General features: G+C 42.3%; 2 protein-coding genes and 1 pseudogene across 2 annotated transcripts in view; 2 read left to right on the forward strand and 1 right to left on the reverse strand.

The window, feature by feature from the left end:
- The window catches only part of UNK (unk zinc finger), a 33,687-nt gene extending 18,473 nt beyond the window's left edge, over nucleotides 1-15,214 (reverse strand). The window contains 1 exon segment of the mRNA NM_001003390.1: nucleotides 15,089-15,214. Coding sequence (NP_001003390.1) covers nucleotides 15,089-15,192 — 104 coding nt within the window. The 5' untranslated portion in view covers nucleotides 15,193-15,214.
- LOC119873522 lies at nucleotides 4,505-4,673 on the forward strand (annotated as a pseudogene).
- Nucleotides 15,215-19,572: 4,358 nt separating the features above from the next.
- On the forward strand, nucleotides 19,573-21,996 carry H3-3B (H3.3 histone B). Its single transcript, XM_038546578.1, has 4 exons — nucleotides 19,573-19,727; nucleotides 20,180-20,317; nucleotides 20,446-20,599; nucleotides 20,693-21,996. The coding sequence occupies exons 2-4, from the start codon at nucleotides 20,190-20,192 to the stop codon at nucleotides 20,819-20,821; spliced, it is 411 nt and encodes a 136-aa protein (XP_038402506.1). The 5' UTR covers nucleotides 19,573-19,727; nucleotides 20,180-20,189; the 3' UTR covers nucleotides 20,822-21,996.
- Nucleotides 21,997-22,203: the final 207 nt, after the last annotated feature.

Below are 22,203 nucleotides of genomic sequence, written 5' to 3' on the forward strand. Positions count from 1 at the left end.
CGTGCTCTGGGCCAAAGGCAGGCACTAAACCGCTGAGCCACCCAGGGATCCCCTCTCTTCATCTTAAGGCTTTGAAAGTACAAGATCTATGAAATTAAATAGGTTGAAACTCACTCTTTAATTCAACCAAACTCTCAGGAAACCCAAGAAGTCTTGGGATCTAACCAAGGAGGGAAGACACACCAATTGTTCACTCCCCCCTCAAAGCTCTGGGAGGGCACAAGGGCCACACAGCTAAGTTCTTCACACTCTCACCTCCCAGGAATACCTGCACTCAAGGGTAAAACCCAGTAACATACAAGTTTCAAACTGTGAGGCCTCAGTGAGCTACTATGGCCAGAATGAGTCCAGAAACCACACAAGCCCTAGATAAAAGCTCTGTCAAAGAAAGCCACGCCTTCAACCTATAAAAGGATGACAAAACCTAGAGGGACACACAACTGCTCAGAGCTTCACCTTTAACTAAGCAGTGCCTCCATGTCTGGCCCACTGCTAAGCTTAAATCAAAGCTACCTTTCACTCCTTTTCAGGACATCACATTAATTATCCTAGCAATGGTTTATTTATAAATGTAAAAGATTATTATAAAAGTCACAATCCCACTTGTAAAAATTTTGGAAAATGGAGAAAAGGGCAAAATTACTCTTAATCCCATCACTAATAATGTTAGCCTTCTGGTAAATTTTCTCGGTATTTTTACACAGATATAATGTATCATGTTGCTAAGCCACTTACACAACTGTTAATACTTTTCTCTAAAAACTTAGAATCAAATATATGCAACCATTTTTTAAAAAATCAAATGATACTTTCAACATTTACTGGATTATTTTTATTTTCCAATTTTTTTAAAGAATTTATTCGAGAAAGAGAGAGCACAGTGGGGAACAGCAAAGGGAGAAGCAGGCTGTGGGGCTTGATCCCAGGACCCCAGGCTTGTGACTTGAGCCGAAGGCAGACACTTAACCACCCAGATGCCCAAATATTTTCTAAAATCCTAAGTAACAGCAAAAAGCAAGCTATTGGAAATCTAAATTAAATTAGCTGCCCCACTAATTGTGAGAGTATATAAGAGATTAACAATAAATTCAGTAATTTACATCACCCCAAAGGAGGTGTTAAATCACGTGCTAAACTGCTACCAGTTCAATTTCCAGCTAAACTTTAAATCCTATTCCAAGTTGTCTCACTTAATAGACCTATCAGTTTGGGTGTTTCACTCTCTTCCAGGGAGAAGTGTGAGGAGAATTTAAACAAAACTCAATAAACAGAAAAGTATCAGAGGTGACAGAAGAACTATGTAAGTTTAGAGGCAATGGGGAAAAGAGAGCTGGTGTTCTAATCCACATCTAGACCCCCACTGCCTCTACTCTGACTCTACCTGCCCTGTTGTCACTAACCTGCTCCCTCCCACAACAACCAGACTTCCTGTAAAGGACCAGTCAATAAGTATTTTAGACTTTCAGGGCCAAGAGGCCAAATTGAGAATATGTACTTATATAACAAGAGAGAAAACAAACTTCCACATTTTTCAATTGATGAAATTCAAAATCTGGTAATTAGCTACATTTTTTGTAGAGGTTCTACTAATAGATTAGATCAGATTTAGGGGGTGGGATCACATTTGCAAAGGTCCCTTTCATCAAATTGGTTACAAATGTTCACCTGTTAATATGCAGATTCTGTAATAAGATTTTACATATTTCATCTCTGAAAACATCTTTTCACATAGATAGGTATTGCGCCAAATACTGTTATCATTCCACAAGCATGATTTTAATTGAACACATTCTTCTCTTAGAAGACATTTATACAATTCTATTAGAGTCTTGATAGTTGCCTTTTAATCACTTCCAATCAAAGGTTTGGTGTAAACTCCTTAGTTCCACAAATGGATTTTGAAATAAGGAAATTTCTTTTCCATTCACATCAAACAGCAGTATCACTGCTAGAACCATAGTTTGTATTTAGAGATCATATCCACAGTAACTTTGTGTAGGAATGGAGATTTTGTCTTTAACTTTTGACAGTACAAAACGAAGTACATAAGATAGCTTGACATGACTTATGATTCAAACATCAGTTGTCGGGATCCCTGGGTGGCGCAGCGGTTTGGCGCCTGCCTTTGGCCCAGGGCGCGATCCTGGAGACCCGGGATCGAATCCCACATCGGGCTCCCGGTGCATGGAGCCTGCTTCTCTCTCTGCCCCTCTCTCTCTCTCTCTCTCTGTGACTATCATAAATAAATAAAAATTAAAAATATATTAAAAAAAAAAAAAAAAAAAAAAAAACACCAGTTGTCAAAATGACTTTACTACAATTTAAGGTTTGCAAAGAAGCTGTTTGCCTTGTAATTTTAGGCTAAAGTCATTAAGAAACTTTATCAAGCCTGCAGCAAAGGCCAATTTCCAAAGCTATTCAGCATTCAGTAATAGTGGTTGAGAATGACGATTCTTCTCGTTCAGAAAAATTTCAACATCAGTCCTAAACTCAGAAAATTACAAGAAAACTTTATCACTGGTAAGTTGTCAAATTATTATGTACTAGGGCATGCTAGAATATTCAGCTTCTCTAACAAAAATTCTTGGAATTGATTATCATCGTGAAGTCCACAAGAGGGAGTGAAGTTCAGTGCTGATTCTAACAGTTCAGTAACATGATAGATTCAAATATTTTTCTGCAAAGTACCTGCTGAGGAAGGATATAATGAATAACCACAGGCTTTAAACACCTTACATTTTCACAAGCTTTATAAATTTGTCCAGTTAAATTTTTTCTGCTCCATATATATTCTTACCACCATCACCTGTAACAGATATTAGCAGATCACACTTCAGGTTGTACTGATCTTTTCTTTTTTTTTTTTGTACTGATCTTTTCTTTTTCTTTTTTTTAAATTTTTTTTTTTTTTTTACTTATTTATTTATTTATCATAGTCACAGAGAGAGAGAGAGGCAGAGACACAGGCAGAGGGAGAAGCAGGCTCCATGCACTGGGAGCCCGATGTGGGATTCGATCCCAGGTCTCCAGGATCGCGCCCTGGGCCAAAGGCAGGCGCCAAACCGCTGCGCCACCCAGGGATCCCCTGTACTGATCTTTTCTTAAACGTTTTTGAAAACATTCTCAGCTGTCATTATTTTAAGTAGACTATTCGTTAATGCTAATTCTTCAGTCACTTCAAACGAGGGATTGATTCTGTGAAGAAACCAACAGTAACAGTGGCATCTGTTGACTCATCAAGAGCCAAGGAAAACCACATGAATTCATCTGCCTAGTGTTTTGACTACTGCTATTCCTCCCAAGGACTTCTACATTTTGAGAAGTTGTTCTTGCCAAAAGGCTAACACTTTTAAACACGTTTGTTTGCTCTCGACACATTTCTTCAGCATTGTATCAGTAAAAAGCTTTCCTTGTTCAGCTAATTGATGAGCCACTTGGGAAACCTACTCTAGTAGTAGCCTCATTTTCCTTTTTGTGAAGAAATTCTGCTGTGTGTGATGAAACAGTCCCTTTAAGACTTCCCTTCCTATGTGTTGGGACTATCGTGGCAACTATTTAGTCTGATAATGTCGATGGGTCCTCTCAGCACAGCTCTTACTAAGGATAGCTTTGCCAACTAATTTGATAACAAAAGAATGCACACTCTACTGTGCCCTAAAAACATGACATTCTAAGTCCATTTTTCTCTTCCTCACTTGTTCTGACATGATCAGTAGGCACTGATAATAAAGAATAAATAAAACATGATGTGCTGACACACACAGCACTGGAAACACCATCAAGTTGTACGGTGTCCTTGCCATTTGTAGTACATTGAACAGCAATGCCAAGTGAGGAGAATGCCACATATGGTCTCTGTCACAACGACAGAATCCTACAGTTACAGTGCAAAAACAGCTACAGAAAATATGTAAACCAACGGGGAAAGGGGTCCATTAAAGTTTTATTTATAGATGCTGAAATGTGAATTTCATATAATTTTCATGTGTCATCAAATATTACTGATTCTTTTTCAACTAATAAAAATGTAAAAGCAAAAAAAAAAGAAAGGTAAAAGCCATTCTTAGCTTACAGGCCATACAAAGGCAGGCAGGCTGCATTTTGCTCTGAAAAGCTGGTATTCCACAACATACCATAATCCTCCCCTCACATCTCTACACTTTTGATCATATTGCTCCTGGTGTCTAGATCACCCTTTGGCTTTTTTTTTTTTTTTTTTACCCTTTTGGCTTCTCTGCATGAGGATTCCCCAACCCAGCCCACTGGTGTTAATCCCCCTCCTTCCATGTTTCCACTACAAGGTATAAATACAGCCCAGAGAGTCCCGACTGCAGTTGATTTCACCTGCTTTGTATGTAGCCATCTCTACACATTTCTGTACCTCTGCAAGAACAGGCTCACAGCAGGTATTCAAAATAGGTCTGTACAAGAAAAAGCAAAGACATAAAGCGTCACAAGTGGTACAAATCCGGTCCATAGCAGCTATATACTAATCCAGCAAAACAGCTTTGCGCAGTGGCAGTATCGTAGCCAATGAGGTTTATCCGAGGTGAGATTATTGCTAATTGAAAACTAATCCAGCAAAACAGAGAAACAATTCCAATCTCTGATTTACATGCTTCTCCTGGCAATTAATAATCCAGTAACTTCTCTAGCTATCTTCCCCATAATGTCTGCCCAGCCTTGTTCCTCACCCTGAACACTAATTTTGAGATCAGACTCACACACAGACTAGAAAAACAACCAGGCTTGCTCTATCATTCCTGGGGATGTATACAGATTGCTAGAAATGTATTAAATTCCTTTTTCTGTTTCTTCCAAAAACTAAGGTGTATTATGATGACTATTTGGCAAAAACTGAGTACAAACTAAGGATTTATCAAGAAAAATCTTGGATGCATGTCACCAGACTATAAATGGGGAGGGGGAAAAAACTGTAAGAGAAAATACATCCAATATGTTTGATTTTATTATTTTTTAATCTGATTGATTTTAGAGGTTATCTAGACTTCTCTTTATTAAATTGTGATTACTTTTAGAGTTAAAAAATTTTTATTGGGAAAGAAATCCACAATATTAATGACAATTTGACAGGGAATCTATACTGATGCAAAATTAAAGATGTTAATAAGCCAAAAGAGTTCCTTTAAAGTTAAGTGAACTGTGGTAAATATTTTTTTAAAGTTCATAACTATTAGAATGTCATCCAGTTTATGATTTGTAAAACCTCATTTGGACACATATGCAGAATGGTTAGAGTAAACAGGCAAATAAGCAATACAGTGACGGCCTCTGGAAAAACAAGAGAAGAGATGGTGCTGAAACACCAGATTTGTTAAAGATGTGATGAATCCCAATACACAAAGTGAACAGCAACATGTGAGCCCAACAAAAGGGGACAATAGGCAAGAGACTGAGCCAACTGAAGAAACTCAGATACCCTCTCACCCCCCAACACAGAGATCATGACCCTGGAAGGCCGCAAGGAAGCACCTGCTTCTAGGGAGTCTGCTGCTTCTCTTGGCCAGTCAAATCACTGTTCACAAGCTGCACAAGGAAAATGTGATAGGTCTCCATCTCTAATAAGTCACAAATATTCATCTTTATTACAGCTAGTCTCATAAAAACTGAATTTCATCTTTTTCAAGCAATGTATAAGCTTTACCATGGAAACAGAATACAAAATTAAAATTAAAAAAAAAAAAAAAAAGTCTTGTTCTTCCTTTTTTTTTTTTTTTTTTTTTTTTTTAAAGTAAGCTCTAGGGCAGCCCTGGTGGCACAGTGGTTTAGCACCGCCTGCAGGCCTGCAGCCCAGGGCATGATCCTGGAGACCCTGGATCGAGTCCCACGTCAGGCTCTCTGCATGGAGCCTGCTTCTCCCTCTGCCTGTGTCTCTGCCTCTCTCTCTCTCTCTCTCTCTGTCTCTATGAATAAATAAATAAAATCTTAAAAAAAAAATAAAGTAAGCTCTATTCCTAATGTGGGGCTTGATCTCAGGACTCCAAGATCAAGAGTCATGCTGGGACACCTGAGTGGCTCAGCAGTTGAGTGCCTGACTTCAGCTCAGGACATGATCCCAGAGTCCCTGCGCGGGGCCTGCTTTTCCTCCCTCTGCCTGTCCCTGCCTGTCTCTGTGTCTCTCATGAATAAATAAATAAAATCTTAAAAAAAATAAAATAAAGTAACCTACCCATACATGGGATGCCTGGGCAGCTCAGCAGTTGAGTGCCTGCCTTCAGCTGGCACTGATCCTGGAGTCCCAGGATCGAGTCCCACATCGGGCTCCCTGCATGGAGCCTGCTTCTCTCTCTGCCTCTCTCTATGTCTCTCACGAATAAATAAATAAATCTTAAAATATATATATACATATATTTAACCTACCCTTATATAACTCCTAGAAAAAAACTGAGCCACAGAAATCATAGATTATGGCTTTTCAAAATCATTTTTAAGGGGATCCCTATGTAGCTCAGCAGTTTAGCGCCAGCCTTTTGCCCAGGGCATGATCCTGGAGTCCTGGGATCGAGTCCCACATCAGGCTCCCTGGGTGAAGCCTGCTTCTCCCTCTATCTGTGTCTCTGCCTCTCTCTCATGAATAAACTCTTAAAAAATATATATATATATATATACTTTAAATATATATATATACTTCTTACAATTTGCTGAAAATCTTCCCTAATTTTTGAAGAGCTAATACAAATTATTAGTTCTAGGGATCCCTGGGTGGCGCAGTGGTTTAGCGCCTGCCTTTGGCCCAGGGCGCGATCCTGGAGACCCGGGATCGAATCCCATATCGGGCTCCTGATGCATGGAGTCTGCTTCTTCCTCTGCCTATGTTTCTGCGCCTCTCTCTTTCTCTCTCTCTCTCTCTCTATGTGACTATCATAAAAAAAAAAAAAAAAAAAAAAACACAAATTATTAGTTCTAGATTTTATATAAGGATATAAATACACATTCTATTTTGATACCAAACATAACCCAGAAACCATACAACTGTGTAACAGTAACCACATTAGTGAGAGTTACTAGAAAATGGCTTTTAAGATTTTATTTATTTGAGAAAAAGAGAGGAGGGAGAGGAGTAGAGGGGGAGGGAGAGAGAGACTCATGCAAACTAGAAAAAGCAGACTCAATGCTGGGCTTGATCTCATGATCCTGAGATCACAACCTGAGCTGAAACCAAGAGTCCGACACTCAACTGACTGAGCTACTAAAGCAATCTACTCCCTCTTAAAATTTTTATTTACAGAAAATGTCTTCTAAAAACAACAACAATAAATAAATAGATAAATAAATAAATAAATAAATAAAAAACAAGACCAAATAAAGCTAAAATTTGTTAGCAAATATTTGAACAATTCTGAAAAAGCACCATAGACCTATAGAGATTTGGTTCTCAAATTTCAATTGATCCTGACTATGACATTCTCTCTGGCAAAAAAGCAAGCTCAGATAGTATTATTCATAGTATTATTCAGTATTCAGTACTATGCATTAAATAAAGTGTCTAATGCATTTGAGTGTGTCTGAACATTTTAGGCAGACTTTGATTCTATAACTGATTTTTTTTTTTAATTTTTATTTATTTATGATAGTCACAGAGAGAGAGAGAGAGGCAGAGACACAGGCAGAGGGAGAAGCAGGCTCCATGCACCGGGAGCCCGACGTGGGACTCGATCCCGCGTCTCCAGGATCGCGCCCTGGGCCAAAGGCAGGCGCCAAACTGCTGCGCCACCCAGGGATCCCTCTATAACTGATTTTTAGCCAGAGCACATACAGTAGGATTTTACAGCCAGTATGAACCTCCTGGATTCAATAAAACTGTTCTAACACACAGAAACATACATAGGAACTCACAGTGTCTAAGTCCTACAAGCACTTATGAGAGCAAATGCTTTCAGGTCGAGGAGCCCTGATGGGTAAATGATTGGAGCCCACTCTTTACTGGGCAAGGTCTGACTCCATCCCAGCCAGGAGAATTAACAAGAGCCAATGATACAATATTGGCAGCTAGTCCTACATGTCCCCCTGCTTCCTTTTTTCCAGGATCACACCCTTGCCCTAGGAATTCTGGAACTAGTTAAACAGGAGAAAAAAATTCACGGAAGGTTCACTCACATCACAATTGTGGAGAATATATGTGACAAGCACTGAAAACCCTGGTTCATTCTTCCCTAAATTAGGTAACACCTTGACTTGATTCAGTTTTCCTATAAACAGCTGGCTTGGAAAAAAAAAAAAAAAACAATTTGAGGAATGTTTTAGTATGTAAGTTTGAACTGATGTGTTACTTTGTACATGGTTTTCTGTAAAACAGAGTCTTTGGCCCCATAAAAGCAGATCTGTTCCGTTTAGAACACAAATCCATCACGTAAGATACAGGTAGTCTGACAGAGACTACTAGAAGAATGGCAACTGAAGTAAAATTTGAATGGATACGGAGGAGAGGAATATGCTCTCTGCAGACAACACTGACCCACATGTGCCTTGGAACTGAAGAATCTGCTTTAGGACAGATGTACCTAAGGAAGGCATCTGGTTAAAGCTGTTGAAGGAGGGAAGCAATGAAACTGAAAGCAGTAAGTGGGCCTTATTCAGACATTGGTAAGAGTGGTACTTACACTGTACTAAATACCATGCACTATTTTAAGCACTTTACAGATACTAACTCATTTAGACCTCATAACAACTCCACAGGGCAGGTACCATGGGTATCCTGAGGAAACTGACATACAAAGAGTAAAGTCACTTGCCTAAGGTCCCACAGCTAGTAAGTGGCAGAGCTGGGCTTCAAACTCAATCAGTCTGGCCCTGGAGTCAGTACTCTTAAACATCATGCTGACTGTTAACTATGCTTTTCTTAATTGAGCTAAAAAGAAAAACAAGAGGAATAGCAAATAAGCATAAGTGACTCTCTAAAAGCTGTTCAAGATATGTCAGGGAGTTTTTAACAGGCCATAATTAACCACAAAATGAGTTACTAAAAACAAAAAACAGAAATGTTAACTTTAACATGCTTTACTGAAAATTTAATATTCATTATGAAATACTCTTAGTTCAATTATAAAATTTAAGTTTTGGAGTTTTTTAAAATAAAAAATACAAGTATGGGCTTCTAATTTATGTTATGTATGGATAGATTGATTTACACAAATCCTAATGTGGTGGGCTACCAAATACTTGGCACCTCTAAGCAGTAAATGTCAAAAATATAATGTTCTTACCAGAATTAATAAAAACTTACATATAAAAACTATATTTAAACTGTTAAGTCTCAAAACACCAGGCCAAAGGTTTTTCCCAACCTCTTCTTTCCTAAACATAACTACCTCTCCTCAATGGGGGTAGTTTTGTGACAAGGCTAAAATTTCACAGGAAAGTGGGTACATGGGCCGTTCCCCTCCTCCTAAGAAGTCAATTTGTCAAGACTTACTGTGGCCACATGTGTTTCAAATACTAGTAGGAAACAAATGAGTCGACTTAACACAAAAAGCAAACTGTTATATAAGGGATGAAACATTTCAATAAGCTCAGATATGACATAATGACACTATCACAGGCCTGAATATCTTCTTTATCTCCTAAATAAGTTGAGCCCCCAACAGGAAAAAGGTCACCTCACAGAGAACGCTATGAGATTTTTAAGTCGCTAGACTCCTTTCCATCTTCTCTTCCTCATCAGCTCTTGATACTGCTGTCAAATTCTACACACTGGCAAAGAAAAAAGGGGTGAAAGTTGAGGGATTGTATAGAGAAATAAATTTGTGATTACTTGTACTAAAATATTATAGCCATTGATATAATTTAAAATGCCTAAAACACATGGCCTGTCCTTAAAGAAATGCCAATGTGAACATTAAAACCACCATAAAATAACTGAGAATGGGATTCATTACATTTCAGCAGAACAGCAACCCTCTATCCCCCACCCACCCTAGGAAGCTCAATTCAATTTTACAAAGGCACTGGGAAAAAATGTGCTTGTTCCTTATAATGGCTGTCAATTCAGAGACTATTTGAAGTACAACTACCAACAACTAGGGAATCTCAAACTTGCTGAGTATTCAGTTCTTATCTCAAAAGCATCTCCACAGACCTAGAACATGGGGGAATTCACCTAGAATGGATACACAGGGACCAAGCCATTGAGAAGGCTAGAAAAGCGGCACCAATGAGCTTTTCACAAACTGTAGGCTTTCCCATAACCAAATGATGCTGCCAATCCCTGAAAGGCCACATGAGTCTGATAGACTGTTATACACTGATTTTTTTAATGCTTTTAAAAAAATAATCAAGATGTAATTTACACAACATAAAAATTTCACCATTTTAAAGTGTACGTCTCAGTGGTTCTTAGTATATTCACCATGTTGTAGAATTATCACCACTATCTAATTCCAGAACATTTCCATCACCCCAAAAAGAAACCCCATACCTATTATCATATGCACTGATTTTACCCATACTTTCTCCGCAGATATCTCTGTGGCCCATGCAGGTATTTTAAGATGGCTGGCTGGGGTGAATCTACACAGTATCTATATGGTAAGAAAACAAGAAAGCTACATTGTCCAGAAGGATACTGAATCCAAATTCTTGACATTTTAGCAATTACACTAATGTAATTTTTTTATATTGGCTAAGAATGGCAGAGAAACTTACATTCAATATCCATCTTCACTTAACACATTAGTGTGCCCCAAATTCATCCAAGATGTTAAAAGAAGGGAAGACAATCTACTAGGATTAGCCATAACTTTCCATAGTTGCAATTTCAAAATATAGAAGATGCAAATGTGGGAAAACCTCCTTTAGTATCAAGCATAGCTGGATTAAAAAAAAAAAACAACAACAACAACAAAATGAAAAACTTAATCATTAAGTAAATATTGCCCCATTTGGGAAAACAATCCCTACACCAGTCCAGTATTTAAAGTAATGTAACTTTTATCATTCTTGTGACCTAGACCCTCTCCTAACAAGAAAAATAACCTTTAAGCAAAGGTCTGGCAGGAAAGCCTGCAGATGTGTAGTGCTCAGGCTGCTGCAGGGCTCTCATTACCTAAGTGAGCTCATGGCTTCTAAGACACACAGGAAGGAGACCTCACCTTCAGGCATCAGGGTGTTGAAAGCGGGAGGAAGTAGGTCCACGAGGGTGTCTTGCTTTTGTGCACTTATCTGGGGTGCTATTTCCAGAGAAGGAGCTCCTTTATAGAGTGTGCCCAAGATGGATTTCTCTAAGTTGCTCTCAGAGTTGTCCAGCTGCCCTCACCAATAAGTCAGTCTTTGTAGGTTGATAGAAACCACCAGTCAAAGCAGATGCAAATGGATTGTGGGGAAGCCTTCTTTAGTATCTAACATAGCTGGATTAAAACAAAAAAACTTAACCATTAAGCAAATCTTCACTTTAATCATTACTTTCATAGCAAATATCAACTAGGTGCTATGCTTGACTCTACCTTTAGCATGGGCACTTAATTATTAATGGGGATTTTGTGGGCTTGACTGAAGACCACGAGCTCTTAATTTTTGTGCTGTAAGAAATTAGTTCTACTTGATAAACAAGTAAACAAGATCTAGAAATATTTATTGGTAATTTAACTCATGCTTGTTGAGGTTGCTTAGCAACACTTCCAGTGACTTCTGTTGTGCAACAAGTTGTACTCTGGTAACGTATTTACAATTTTATTGCAATTTGCAATAATGACTTAAATACAGTTTCATTTCCTGAATTTTCCAAAACACAGTCAGATGCAATCAAGTAAAGTTCATGACATTTATACAATGTACAAATTAACAAACTTGCCTCCAAATAGTTGCCTATGGAAGAATTGCTACAATATCCCTGTTTAGAGAAGCCCAGGGAACAGACCTAAATTTTAAAAAATGACACTTGGCTAGATGACGCTATAAAACATTTATTCTCTGTCTACCCATAAGAAATCACCCAGTGGCCAGAAAACTCCAAAAAACCTTCACTAAACTGGAATTCATTTTCCTTTACCTCAAGAGCATTAAGAAGTCTGAGAATCAACTGCAGGTGAAGGAATCCAAAAATGATCTGACGTCTTTAAGGCTTACATCCTCTTATAGGATCAAAATAATGAGGCAGAAACTAGGTTTTTTTGGTGACCTTTCAACCATATATTTTTAACAAAATAATTGTTATATAGTAAAAAGTCCAATCGGCTAAATTCGTACATACATTTTTGAATGTAATTACTCCAAAATTTCCTGTTAAGTCTGTTTTTCTAAAACTCTTCTAATACGATATATAAGATGGACTTATAAGTGGATGGACTTACAAGTGGATTAATTTCCATCTTTGTCAAATAAAAGGACAAATTACCTAGCAAGATGTCAGGTGGTTCTTGTACTGAAGGAGGACTGATACATGCATATTATCATTTTACTACATGCTAATCAAATACTTGGAGCTGAACAACAGAGGAAATTTGAATATAGCCATTTTCTAAACAGTTGGGATTCCTCAGGTCTAGCACAAGTGTCTACTACACCAATTTGCTGAAAGGATTATTTCAAAGTTTTTCTTAAAGCAAGATTATTCATGAGTTTAGAAAAAAAAGTTATCCTTCAAGCTATGTTATGAATAATCCTCTTGGTTTAAGAAAAAAAAGAGCTCAAACTCTAGGACTTTATTTGTGGGGCAAGAAGGCAAGCTTATGGAAAGGCAATTATTTGTTTTTGGTGGATTGTCTGCCATTATGATGAGTGCCACCCAATTTTAAAAATTCCTGTTTAAGTAATCTCTACAGCATACGTGGGGCTCAAACTCATAACCTCAAGATCAAGAGTCAGATGTTCTTCTGACTGAGCCAGCCAGGTGCCCCGAGTGGCACTCAATTTTAACAGATTTTTGGATTATGGCAAAGATTACTGCATATCTCATAATCTCAAATAATATCAGGCCCCAAAAATACACAAAGTGTGATTTATGTACAAGTCTTAAAAAGTAAAAAAAATAATATTAACAGGTAAAAAAATACAGACATTAAAAAAAAGGGGGGTCTATATCTGTATTTCACAATGGGATCAATGCAAAATATAAAGCCATATTCAGACGGGTACAAATTCTGGAAGTTCAGAAGGGAGAATTTTTAAAAATGCTAGCCAGCTCAAAATTTTAAAGTAAATATTAAAATCAAAATAAAAATATTCCTGTGGTCTAACCCCCAAGGGTAACAAATGGGTTCACCTTAAAAAAAAAAAAAAAAAAAAAGTGCCATTAAGTATACAGGTGCCATCATCTGTATCTTCAAACTCCCTGTTCCTAAGAGCAGGGATGACAAGGGAATAAAGTTTCCCAAAAACATCACAGCTTCTGAATGCCCATAAATCTACCAAGGAAGATAACGGATGCCTATCTCTGATTTTTGGATAAAAACATAAACATATACGCAAATGAACACTTAACAGGAAATAAAAAGATGGGAACACCTACAACCTCCAATCACCCAATCAAGCTTGGGCATTCATTCCATCTACTTCTGTTGATTACTAAGCCACCTCCAGAGCCAAGACTGATTACTCTGCACTTACCCCACAAGCAATGGAAAGACAGATTTTGAACAAATGAGCATCAACAGCACAAAAACTCAGATGTTAACATTTACATGGATGTCGACTTGCTTCATCTGTCAGTTCGAAATGGCAAGAAAACCCTTCTCATACAGATTCCACAGTCTACTCGATGACAGCACGACATACAGAGGTTGCTGACACATGAGCCAAAGTGTTCTACGTATCTCACTGTGAAAAATATGATCTGAGCAACCAGAGATTATAAAGAAGTCCCAATTACGGGCAGTTGGCAGACTTTCCCATCAAAACCATACTGCTGCTTCCCCACATCGTGCAACTGACGGGACTCCTCACAGTATCCTCTGAGGTGAGATCATTTCACCACAACCGAGGGAAGGATGGCAGAAAGACCTTCAGTGAGAAAAGGACCCGCAAAGCAGTGGCCACAATAGAAGAGGAATAGTTAACACGAGTCAGGCTGTAGCCCAGGAAAAAAAAGCTTCAACTTCCTTCAACCAATGGCAGGGGCTCTCACAAAGAAACCAATGCGCTTCCTAAAAGCCGTGTCCCCCAATCCCAGAACAGCTTCCCAACGGGGCTTACTTCGGTGAGTGACAACCGGGAGCTCCTCCTGTCTAGTTTTAGTTCCTTCTACTCCACCAGAGGAGGCTTCCTGCTCTCGGCTCACCGGGCGGCAGCACCGGGTGGCAAGCCTCAGGTCCACCTGGGGTTCCTTCTAAACACGCACAGCACCTGGGAGCCCCAAGCGCACGGGAGGCGCTCCAAGAGCGTGGGGGGCGGGGGCGGGACGGGGACCAACACTGCTGAGGAGGAGGGCAAGCCTCTGCAGCCTGCCGCCCCCCCGCAGGGCCCCAGCGCTAGGTGGTCCCTTAACGCGCCTCCAGAGAACACGAGGCGGCGGCGCCGGGGACCCGCACTCCGACGCGCGCGGAGTCCCGGGGAGGGCGTTTCCGTCTACGGGACCCCCGCGGACCCCATCGCCCTCGGGGTCCCCGACTCAGGCCGGGTCCGCTGTCCCAGCAAGTTCCCAGCTAGAGGGGGCCTCCACCGACATACGGGGCTTCGGGGACACAAAAGGGCTCCCGGGCGCGGAGCGCGGGGCGCCTGACAGGACCTCGCGCCGCTCGTCACTCGCAGCGGCTCGAGGGCAGGCCCCCGAGGCACTCATCCCGGCTGTACGCCGGGGCCGCTTATCGCCCCGCCAGGGCCTGATACTGTGGTTTTCACGGTCTGAGGAACAGTTAGGCCTCACAGGCCTGGCCGGAGATGTGCGCTCTCCGCACGCTCGCGCTCCCGCCTTCCCCACTCAGCGGCCGGGCCCGGCTTTCCCGCCCCACGGCCCGGCCAGGGGTTGGTGGCAGTTGGGAGGCAGTTGGGACCGGCCCCAGCAGGTTGGAACCGGTCTGGGCCGGGCCGGAGGAGGAAGGGGGGAGGGAGAGGCCGCCTCGCGCTCTCCCTGCGCGCGTGACTCACGCTGGCCGCTGACGTCAGGCGTGCGCGCGCGGCGGGGGGGGGCTCTACGTACGTGTAGTGCTGCGGTTTCTCGGGCTGTGCCTGCAGCACCTGAGCGGTAGCGGCCGGGGGCGCCGAGGAAGCTGCGGAGCCGCCGGGCCCGGGGCCCTTCGACATGGTCCTGTCTTCCTGCCTCTTCGCCGCTCCCCTTTTATTATTCAGTCTGCGCGGTCCGCGCCGAGGACCGAGTGCGCCTGCGCCGCGCCACGAGAACGTGAAGACCCCCCGCACGGCAGCAAGGGTTGCTGGGAGTTGTGGTCCTCGGTTCGGCTGGAATTTTACCGTCGGCAGAGGGTTGCTGCCAAAGGAATGGACCACAATACCCAGGGATCCTTGCAGTCGGTGTCCCGGATGCTGAGGTCCCGCCACGGCTTGTGGGGATTGCAGTCCCGCCGCGTTTCTTCTTCTTACCAGTGAGTTTCCAGTTTCGTAGGGGAGCTTTCCTTGAAACTGGAGCCTCTGGAGTGGAAGAGGCCCAGAACCAGAGAGGCCCTAAGGACTTCTGTGAAACATTCCAAGTGTAATGTCACCACCAACAGTGCAGTAATTATCTCGCCACCAGACTTGGTAGACCTTGGGTTGAGTTCTGATGCGGGTCCCAGCAGTGCTTCAGAATCTGCATTGTCCGTTCTTAGCTCTGGGCTTTTGTGCTGCGGGCACCTGCAGTCCATGCCTGCGGCCAGGCTAAGTGGGGAGGCATGGAGGAGTGTCCGCCTCCTAGAAGTCAGCTCGAGGAATCTTCGCTAAAGTAGAGCCACACGAGGCAACACTCTGTTCCCGCGTCTTTGCCGAGGCGCCCCATAACCTTCACCAGCCCTGACACCCAGAGCTCCACAACTTGGGCCGCTTCCCAACTCGACACCTGGCCTGACCGACTTGTTTCCAGCACGTTAGGGGCCAAGGACGAACTTAATCTTTGTCTAGAATAGTCTCAGATACACTGGCAAGTCGCAGGGGTGTGGAGAAGCGTCGCACGGCGTCGAGAGGCAGAGCATGGGTTTGGGTAAGGGATGCAACTTAAAATCCAACGCAGTTGCCTGCTCTGGACGCCAGCTTTTCTGTGTTTTCCAACCCCGCTTCCCACTAAAGGGGCCAAGTGCTCCATTCTGTGGTTTTGGTTCAATTATCCAACCCCCTCACACACACACACACACACACACACACACACACACACACACTCTCTCTCTCCGAGATCTAGGCGTTTGGTCCTGTGAGCTTTACAAAGGTCTTCATAAACATATGGATATTTGTCATTGAATTTCGTTTTCCATAATGAACCTATTTAAGTCCATTGTTTTTAAGACTGATTCGTATTTGATTAGATGGGTTAACTAATGATTGTCAAGTTAATGAAAAACATTCCCAGTAACCTCAGGGATGAAGGAAGGAGAAGTGAGTGGAAAATTGTTAGTGTTTAAGAATGACATTTTATTTAGTTCGAGTAACCTCACATCAGAAGCCAAGTTGTCAGCCTTACAAAGTTGAGAAACTGGTATTTCCTTAACAGGCCAAATCAATTGTTTAACCACTAGGGGCATGTGAAGATGAAACATTCCAAAAGGACAAATAAAAGTTGTAGTGTATTTGCTTTAACCCTGTTATTAAATCCAAGTAATTGATTTATATGTTATGCCTGAAATGACCAAGTGTAATTTGAATGAAGAAATACAGCTCCTAGCACTAGGCTTTGAATAAGTGTATACCATAAGCTTCAAGAAGGAGTGTGTACTGGTAAAATTGGAAGATGATATCATCCAAACTGTTTAATTTACAAAAGAAGAAACTGAAACTCAGAGAAGTAACTTGCAGGAGTTACTCAGCAAGCCCATGGCAGAACAGGAACTAGGACAGCAGTCTACATGCTGCATCACATTCTACATTGTTTTGATTGTATAAACATTTTTAGTTCTTTCCCATTTCCTGGTTGCTTTTCCTCTCCTGCACCAACTTAGGAAAAAGAAAAACGGGCCTGACTGCCGAGTAAGAAGAACAAACTATTCCCATTAATTGCCCTTTAAGTCTAAATCTATACCTAGTTTCTCCTGGAGCATTTAGTTCTCCTCTAGTAATTAGCCAAACTGCAAAAAGGAAAACAAAACTGGAGCGTCTGTCCTCTGGAGGCTTGGGACAGACAGGTTTCCAGATCTTTTAGAAAATCGTTGGAACACAAAGGGGTTGTTAACTTAGGAACCCATTCCTTTTCCAGGCCATCTGGGCAGTCAAAAAACGTTAACAAGGGGATCCCTGGGTGGTGCAGCGGTTTGGCGCCTGCCTTTGGCCCAGGGCGCGATCCTGGAGACCCGGGATCGAATCCCACATCGGGCTCCCGGTGCATGGAGCCTGCTTCTCCCTCTGCCTGTGTCTCTGCCTCTCTCTCTCTCTCTCTGTGACTATCATGAATAAATAAATAAAATCTAAAAAAAAAAAAATGTTAACAGGGTGTTTTTCTGGTTACATCTCAGAACATTTGAGAGCCTTTTGTGTGGGATCTAACCAGTGCCCTGATCCTTAGCTTTACACAGGTTCTGAGGACAGGGCAAGAGCCTCCATCTTGGTTTCTCAGCCTCACATGAATGAAACAGAAAACTTAATTTTTACCCTTCTGTAAACTTTGGGCAGAAAGCAGAAAGTAATTATCACATAAAAGTTTATATATTTATATATATATTTTTTAATTTTTTATTTATTTATGATAGTCACAGAGAGAGAGAGAGGCAGAGACACAGGCAGAGGGAGAAGCAGGCTCCATGCACTGGGAGCCTGATGTGGGACTCGATCCCGGGTCTCCAGGATCGCGCCCTGGGCCAAAGGCAGGCGCCAAACCGCTGCGCCACCCAGGGATCCCTACATAAAAGTTTAGATGTCTGAAAAAAAAAAAAAAGTTTAGATGTCTGATAATTAAATACAAATTGTGCCCTGTTAAGGTTGAGAGGGCTGGGGGCAGCCCCAGTGGCGCAGCGGTTTGGCTCCGCCTGCAGCCCGGGGCGTGATCCTGGAGACCCAGGATCCAGTCCCACCTCGGGCTCTCTGCATGGGGCCTGCTTCTCCTCTACCTGTGTCTCTGCCTTTCGCTCTCGCTCTGTGTCTCTCGTGAATAAATAAAATAAAATCTTAAAAAAAAAAAAAAGGTTGAGAGGGCTGAAATGAGAGGAATTTTGATGCTGGAGATAAAGTCAAAGACATTTTTGTCATAGCAGCTGTTTCATATTGTACATTTTCCCCCTCCCTATTGATACTGAGAGCAGCCCTTCGATGTTACAACTGAGGTAATTTACAGGTTACAATTTCTGAGGTATTTGTATTTGTATGTCATAATTATCTGAGTTAAAATCTACCCGTACATGGTTTTGCTACTTCTTAATTTTGATAATTTAAAATATTCAGTGGGGGAAAAAAATTCAGCAAACCCAGAGTAGGAACTACAGAGTAAAATACCCAAAGCTCTATTTCAATTTTCTGAGCTTTGTTTGGTTGGTCTTAAACTTAAGCCTGCTTTGGTATTTTATATACCTGTGTCATCAAGAGAACTGAACATTACAATCCATCAAAGACATTTATTTAGGCAAAGGTAGGGATTACCATTTTTATATATTTGTCATGTTTCTTAGAAATAATACCTACTAGAATACATCATTAAATACAAGGGCTTGTATTTAATTTAGTTTTCTTTCGATTATTCTTTACGGACGTGCAAACGCTATCCTAGCACTATTTCCATTCTGGCTGTAATCATTTCATTCAGTTGAATTACATAATTTAAAAATATGTTGCTTAGTAGGTTGTTTCAGCTATTGAAATCACAAAGTATTTTGTGATAGCCTAAGAACGTACAAAACAGTACTTACAAAATCAGTTATTGACATTTTTTTCCTTGTATCTAATATTTACTCCTACCTACACTAGCATACAAAAGAACTGATTTTTGGTTAAAATGTGTATGCTTGATATGTAAAATACTTGGTGGTGTAATATGATTTGATGAATTCAAATTCTCTTTTACACCATGTACATAACCATCAAAATGTGAAAGTAAATAATCACATGGCACTCATTTTATTCTACATTGGAAAATATTTACAAGAATTTCCTTGAAGGAACCTCTCCTGCATTTTATCAGCGAGATGCGAATTTGGGTAGGCTCCTGCCCGTCCGGCCCCTGAAGTGCTGATAAAGACCTATGTAATTCATTTGCATTGACTTTCTATTGTAGAGCTTTGGAACCAAGGGAAGGATCCAAACATAGCTTCATTTTATCCAATCAGAAGAGCCGCTTCGTGCTAATCGCTGATTCGTCCATTCCTCTTTGCATTCATCCAATCATCAGGCCACTTTAACAGCCAATCAGCGGCCTAGATGCCCACCAATCCGGGAGCGGGGCCGAAGCACGGCCTTTGTGTCGGGGATGTCAGCGCGTCGGCGAAAGCTCCCGCCAATAGAAAAAGTCGTTGGTGTATGCAAATGAGGTCCCTATGACGTAGAGACGCAGCGTGAAGCGTGGGTATAAAAGCGGAGGCAAAGGGGGGGTTTGGAGCATAGAGCGGTTTGGTCGTTCGTTGGCGGGTCTTCTTTTCTTTGCTCGGCGCCTGCGGCTCTTCATTGGGCAGCAGCAGCGGCGCAGCAGTCGGAGGAGCGGTCTAAAACTTCAGCATTGGGTAAGCATTGGCGGGTCTGGTCGCGGTTCGAGGCCCCGCCGGCCGTTGATGCCGGGGGCCGCAGCCGTTGGAAGCGGAGTGCTGGCTGGTGCGGGCTGCTCGGGCCCCTGGCGTCGGGTGTGGGCCCCGGGAGGTTTTCCCTTGAGGCTTGGTTCCGGAACCGCGTCTCCACCTCCTTCCCTGTGGTGATTCAGAGGTCCCGACGTCGGGTTCCGGGCAAGCGGGGCCTCCGCCCGTCGAGGAGGGGAAGTGACTCCTCCCCGCGCCCCCCCTCCCGGGGGAGGCTGCTGCCGCTCCTCGCCGCCTGAGTCATTAGGGGAGGGGGAGGAGGCGGCGGCCCCGGGCCATCTGCCGCCGCGGAGAGGCGGGAGGGCAGGGGCGCCGAGCCCGTCTCCCCCTCCACCCCCGGGGGGCGAGCGCCGCGGCCCCGGAGTCACAGATGTCTTCCTTAGGTAAAAGAAAATGGCCCGAACCAAGCAGACTGCCCGTAAATCCACGGGTGGGAAAGCGCCCCGCAAACAGCTGGCCACTAAAGCCGCCCGGAAAAGCGCCCCTTCTACTGGCGGGGTGAAAAAACCTCATCGCTACAGGTAGGCGAGGCGGCAGGAAAACAATGACGGGGCGGCGCGCGGCCCGCGCGGGAGCGCGTTCTGGGGTTGGCGCCGGGCGCTGTCCGTCCCCGGGTGTCCGCTCACACTCCCCTGCCCGCTCACTGCAGGCCTGGGACCGTAGCCCTTCGGGAGATCCGCCGTTACCAGAAGTCCACCGAGCTTCTGATCCGGAAGCTGCCTTTCCAGAGGTTGGTGAGGGAGATCGCCCAGGATTTCAAAACCGATCTGAGGTTTCAGAGCGCCGCCATTGGCGCGCTTCAGGTAAGGCGAGCGCGGCGGTTTAAGGTCGGAGGGCTCGTGCGTGGCTTCCCCTCCTGGAAGAGAGTTTAATAGTGTGGCTCTTGTCCTCAACAGGAGGCCAGTGAAGCGTACCTGGTGGGTTTATTTGAAGATACTAATCTGTGTGCCATCCACGCTAAGAGAGTCACCATCATGCCCAAAGACATCCAGTTGGCTCGCCGGATACGGGGAGAGAGAGCTTAAGTGAAGGCAGTTTTTATGGTGTTTTGTAGTAAATTCTGTAAAATACTTTGGTTTAATTTGTGACTTTTTTTGTAAGAAATTGTTTATAATATGTTGCATTTGTACTTAAGTCATTCCATCTTTCACTCAGGATGAATGCGAAAAGTGACTGTTCACAGACCTCAGTGATGTGAGCGCTGTTGCTCAGGAGTGACAAGTTGCTAATATGCAGAAGGGATGGGTGATATTTCTTGCTTCTCATGATGCATGTTTCTGTATGTTAATGACTTGTTGGGTAGCTATTAAGGTACTAGAATTGATAAATGTGTACAGGGTCCTTTTGCAATAAAACTGGTTATGACTTGATCCAAGTGTTTAACAATTGGGGCTGTTAAGTCTGACCATACATCACTGTGATAGAATGTGGGCTTTTTCAAGGGTGAAGATACAAGTCTTAACCACAGTGTAACTTACAGTTTCCTTAAAAAAAAAAAAAAAAAAGTAAACCTGGCAGCTATAGAATACACTATGTGCATTTATAATAGCTATTTTATATATTGTAGTGTCAACATTTTTAAATTAAATGTTTTACATTCACATGTGGTGGGGAGTCTTGTCATTAAGGTGTGTGTAATTTAAAGTCCAGTTGGTTTTCTCCTAACTAGACTGCACTTGTTTTCATAATAGTAAAATGCTTTGCAAATTATACCTTGCATAAGTCCTCATTCTACCACATGTTAACTAATCCTCTAGCTGATTAATGCAAACACTAATGGGGGGATTTTATTTATAAGGGCTCTAGAATATAATACAAGTTATTCACACCAGCATCATCTGTTACTAATTCTAAACTAGTTAGTGCAGCTTTTCTTTGTGTTGTGGTTGGTCTCATAACTAGGTTGAGTTTTTCTCTACCAAGAGGGAAACAATGCCGAAGTTCTTTTCCTTGTGGAGTTTGTATTATAATAACCCTTAGAGTAAACTTGCTGTGGGGGAGGGGCACACAACTCCAGCTTTTTTTGAACCTCTGCGGGTTAACATGGTGTCGGGTTAGGTTACATCTGATACATGGTCCTGGGAAAAATCACTTTATAGAGATGGCCTTTCCAAGTGGTTTTAAAAATTATCCTTCTATTGAAGTCTTCTAGGTCAATTATGTATGTTGACTAAATTTACAAATAAACTTGTTTATTCAACTAAGTGTCAAAAACCTACATTGAATATACAAAGCTTGAATACATCCATCATTTAGATTCTTTGTATCTGGAGGTTTGAGCTTAGTTTATATCTGGTTTTGCTTGGTAGATGAACCATTTATACACAAAAATAGTTTATACAAGTTATTTTAACACAAGTCCTCAAGTACAGGACTCCTTGTTGGTCTAAGCTGCTTTTTCAGTATG

Source organism: Canis lupus, chromosome 9 (assembly GCF_011100685.1).
Source record: "Canis lupus familiaris isolate Mischka breed German Shepherd chromosome 9, alternate assembly UU_Cfam_GSD_1.0, whole genome shotgun sequence".
Lineage (NCBI taxonomy): Eukaryota > Metazoa > Chordata > Mammalia > Carnivora > Canidae > Canis > Canis lupus.

What these genes read in the sequence shown, in the direction of transcription:
- H3-3B (XM_038546578.1), top strand. Translation starts at nt 20,190, where the DNA reads ATGGCCCGAACCAAGCAGACTGCCCGTAAATCCACGGGTGGGAAAGCG. An exon ending in AAAAAACCTCATCGCTACAG is followed by an intron (nt 20,318 to 20,445) that starts GTAGGCGAGGCG and finishes CGCTCACTGCAG; the next exon opens with GCCTGGGACCGTAGCCCTTC. An exon ending in CCGCCATTGGCGCGCTTCAG is followed by an intron (nt 20,600 to 20,692) that starts GTAAGGCGAGCG and finishes TGTCCTCAACAG; the next exon opens with GAGGCCAGTGAAGCGTACCT.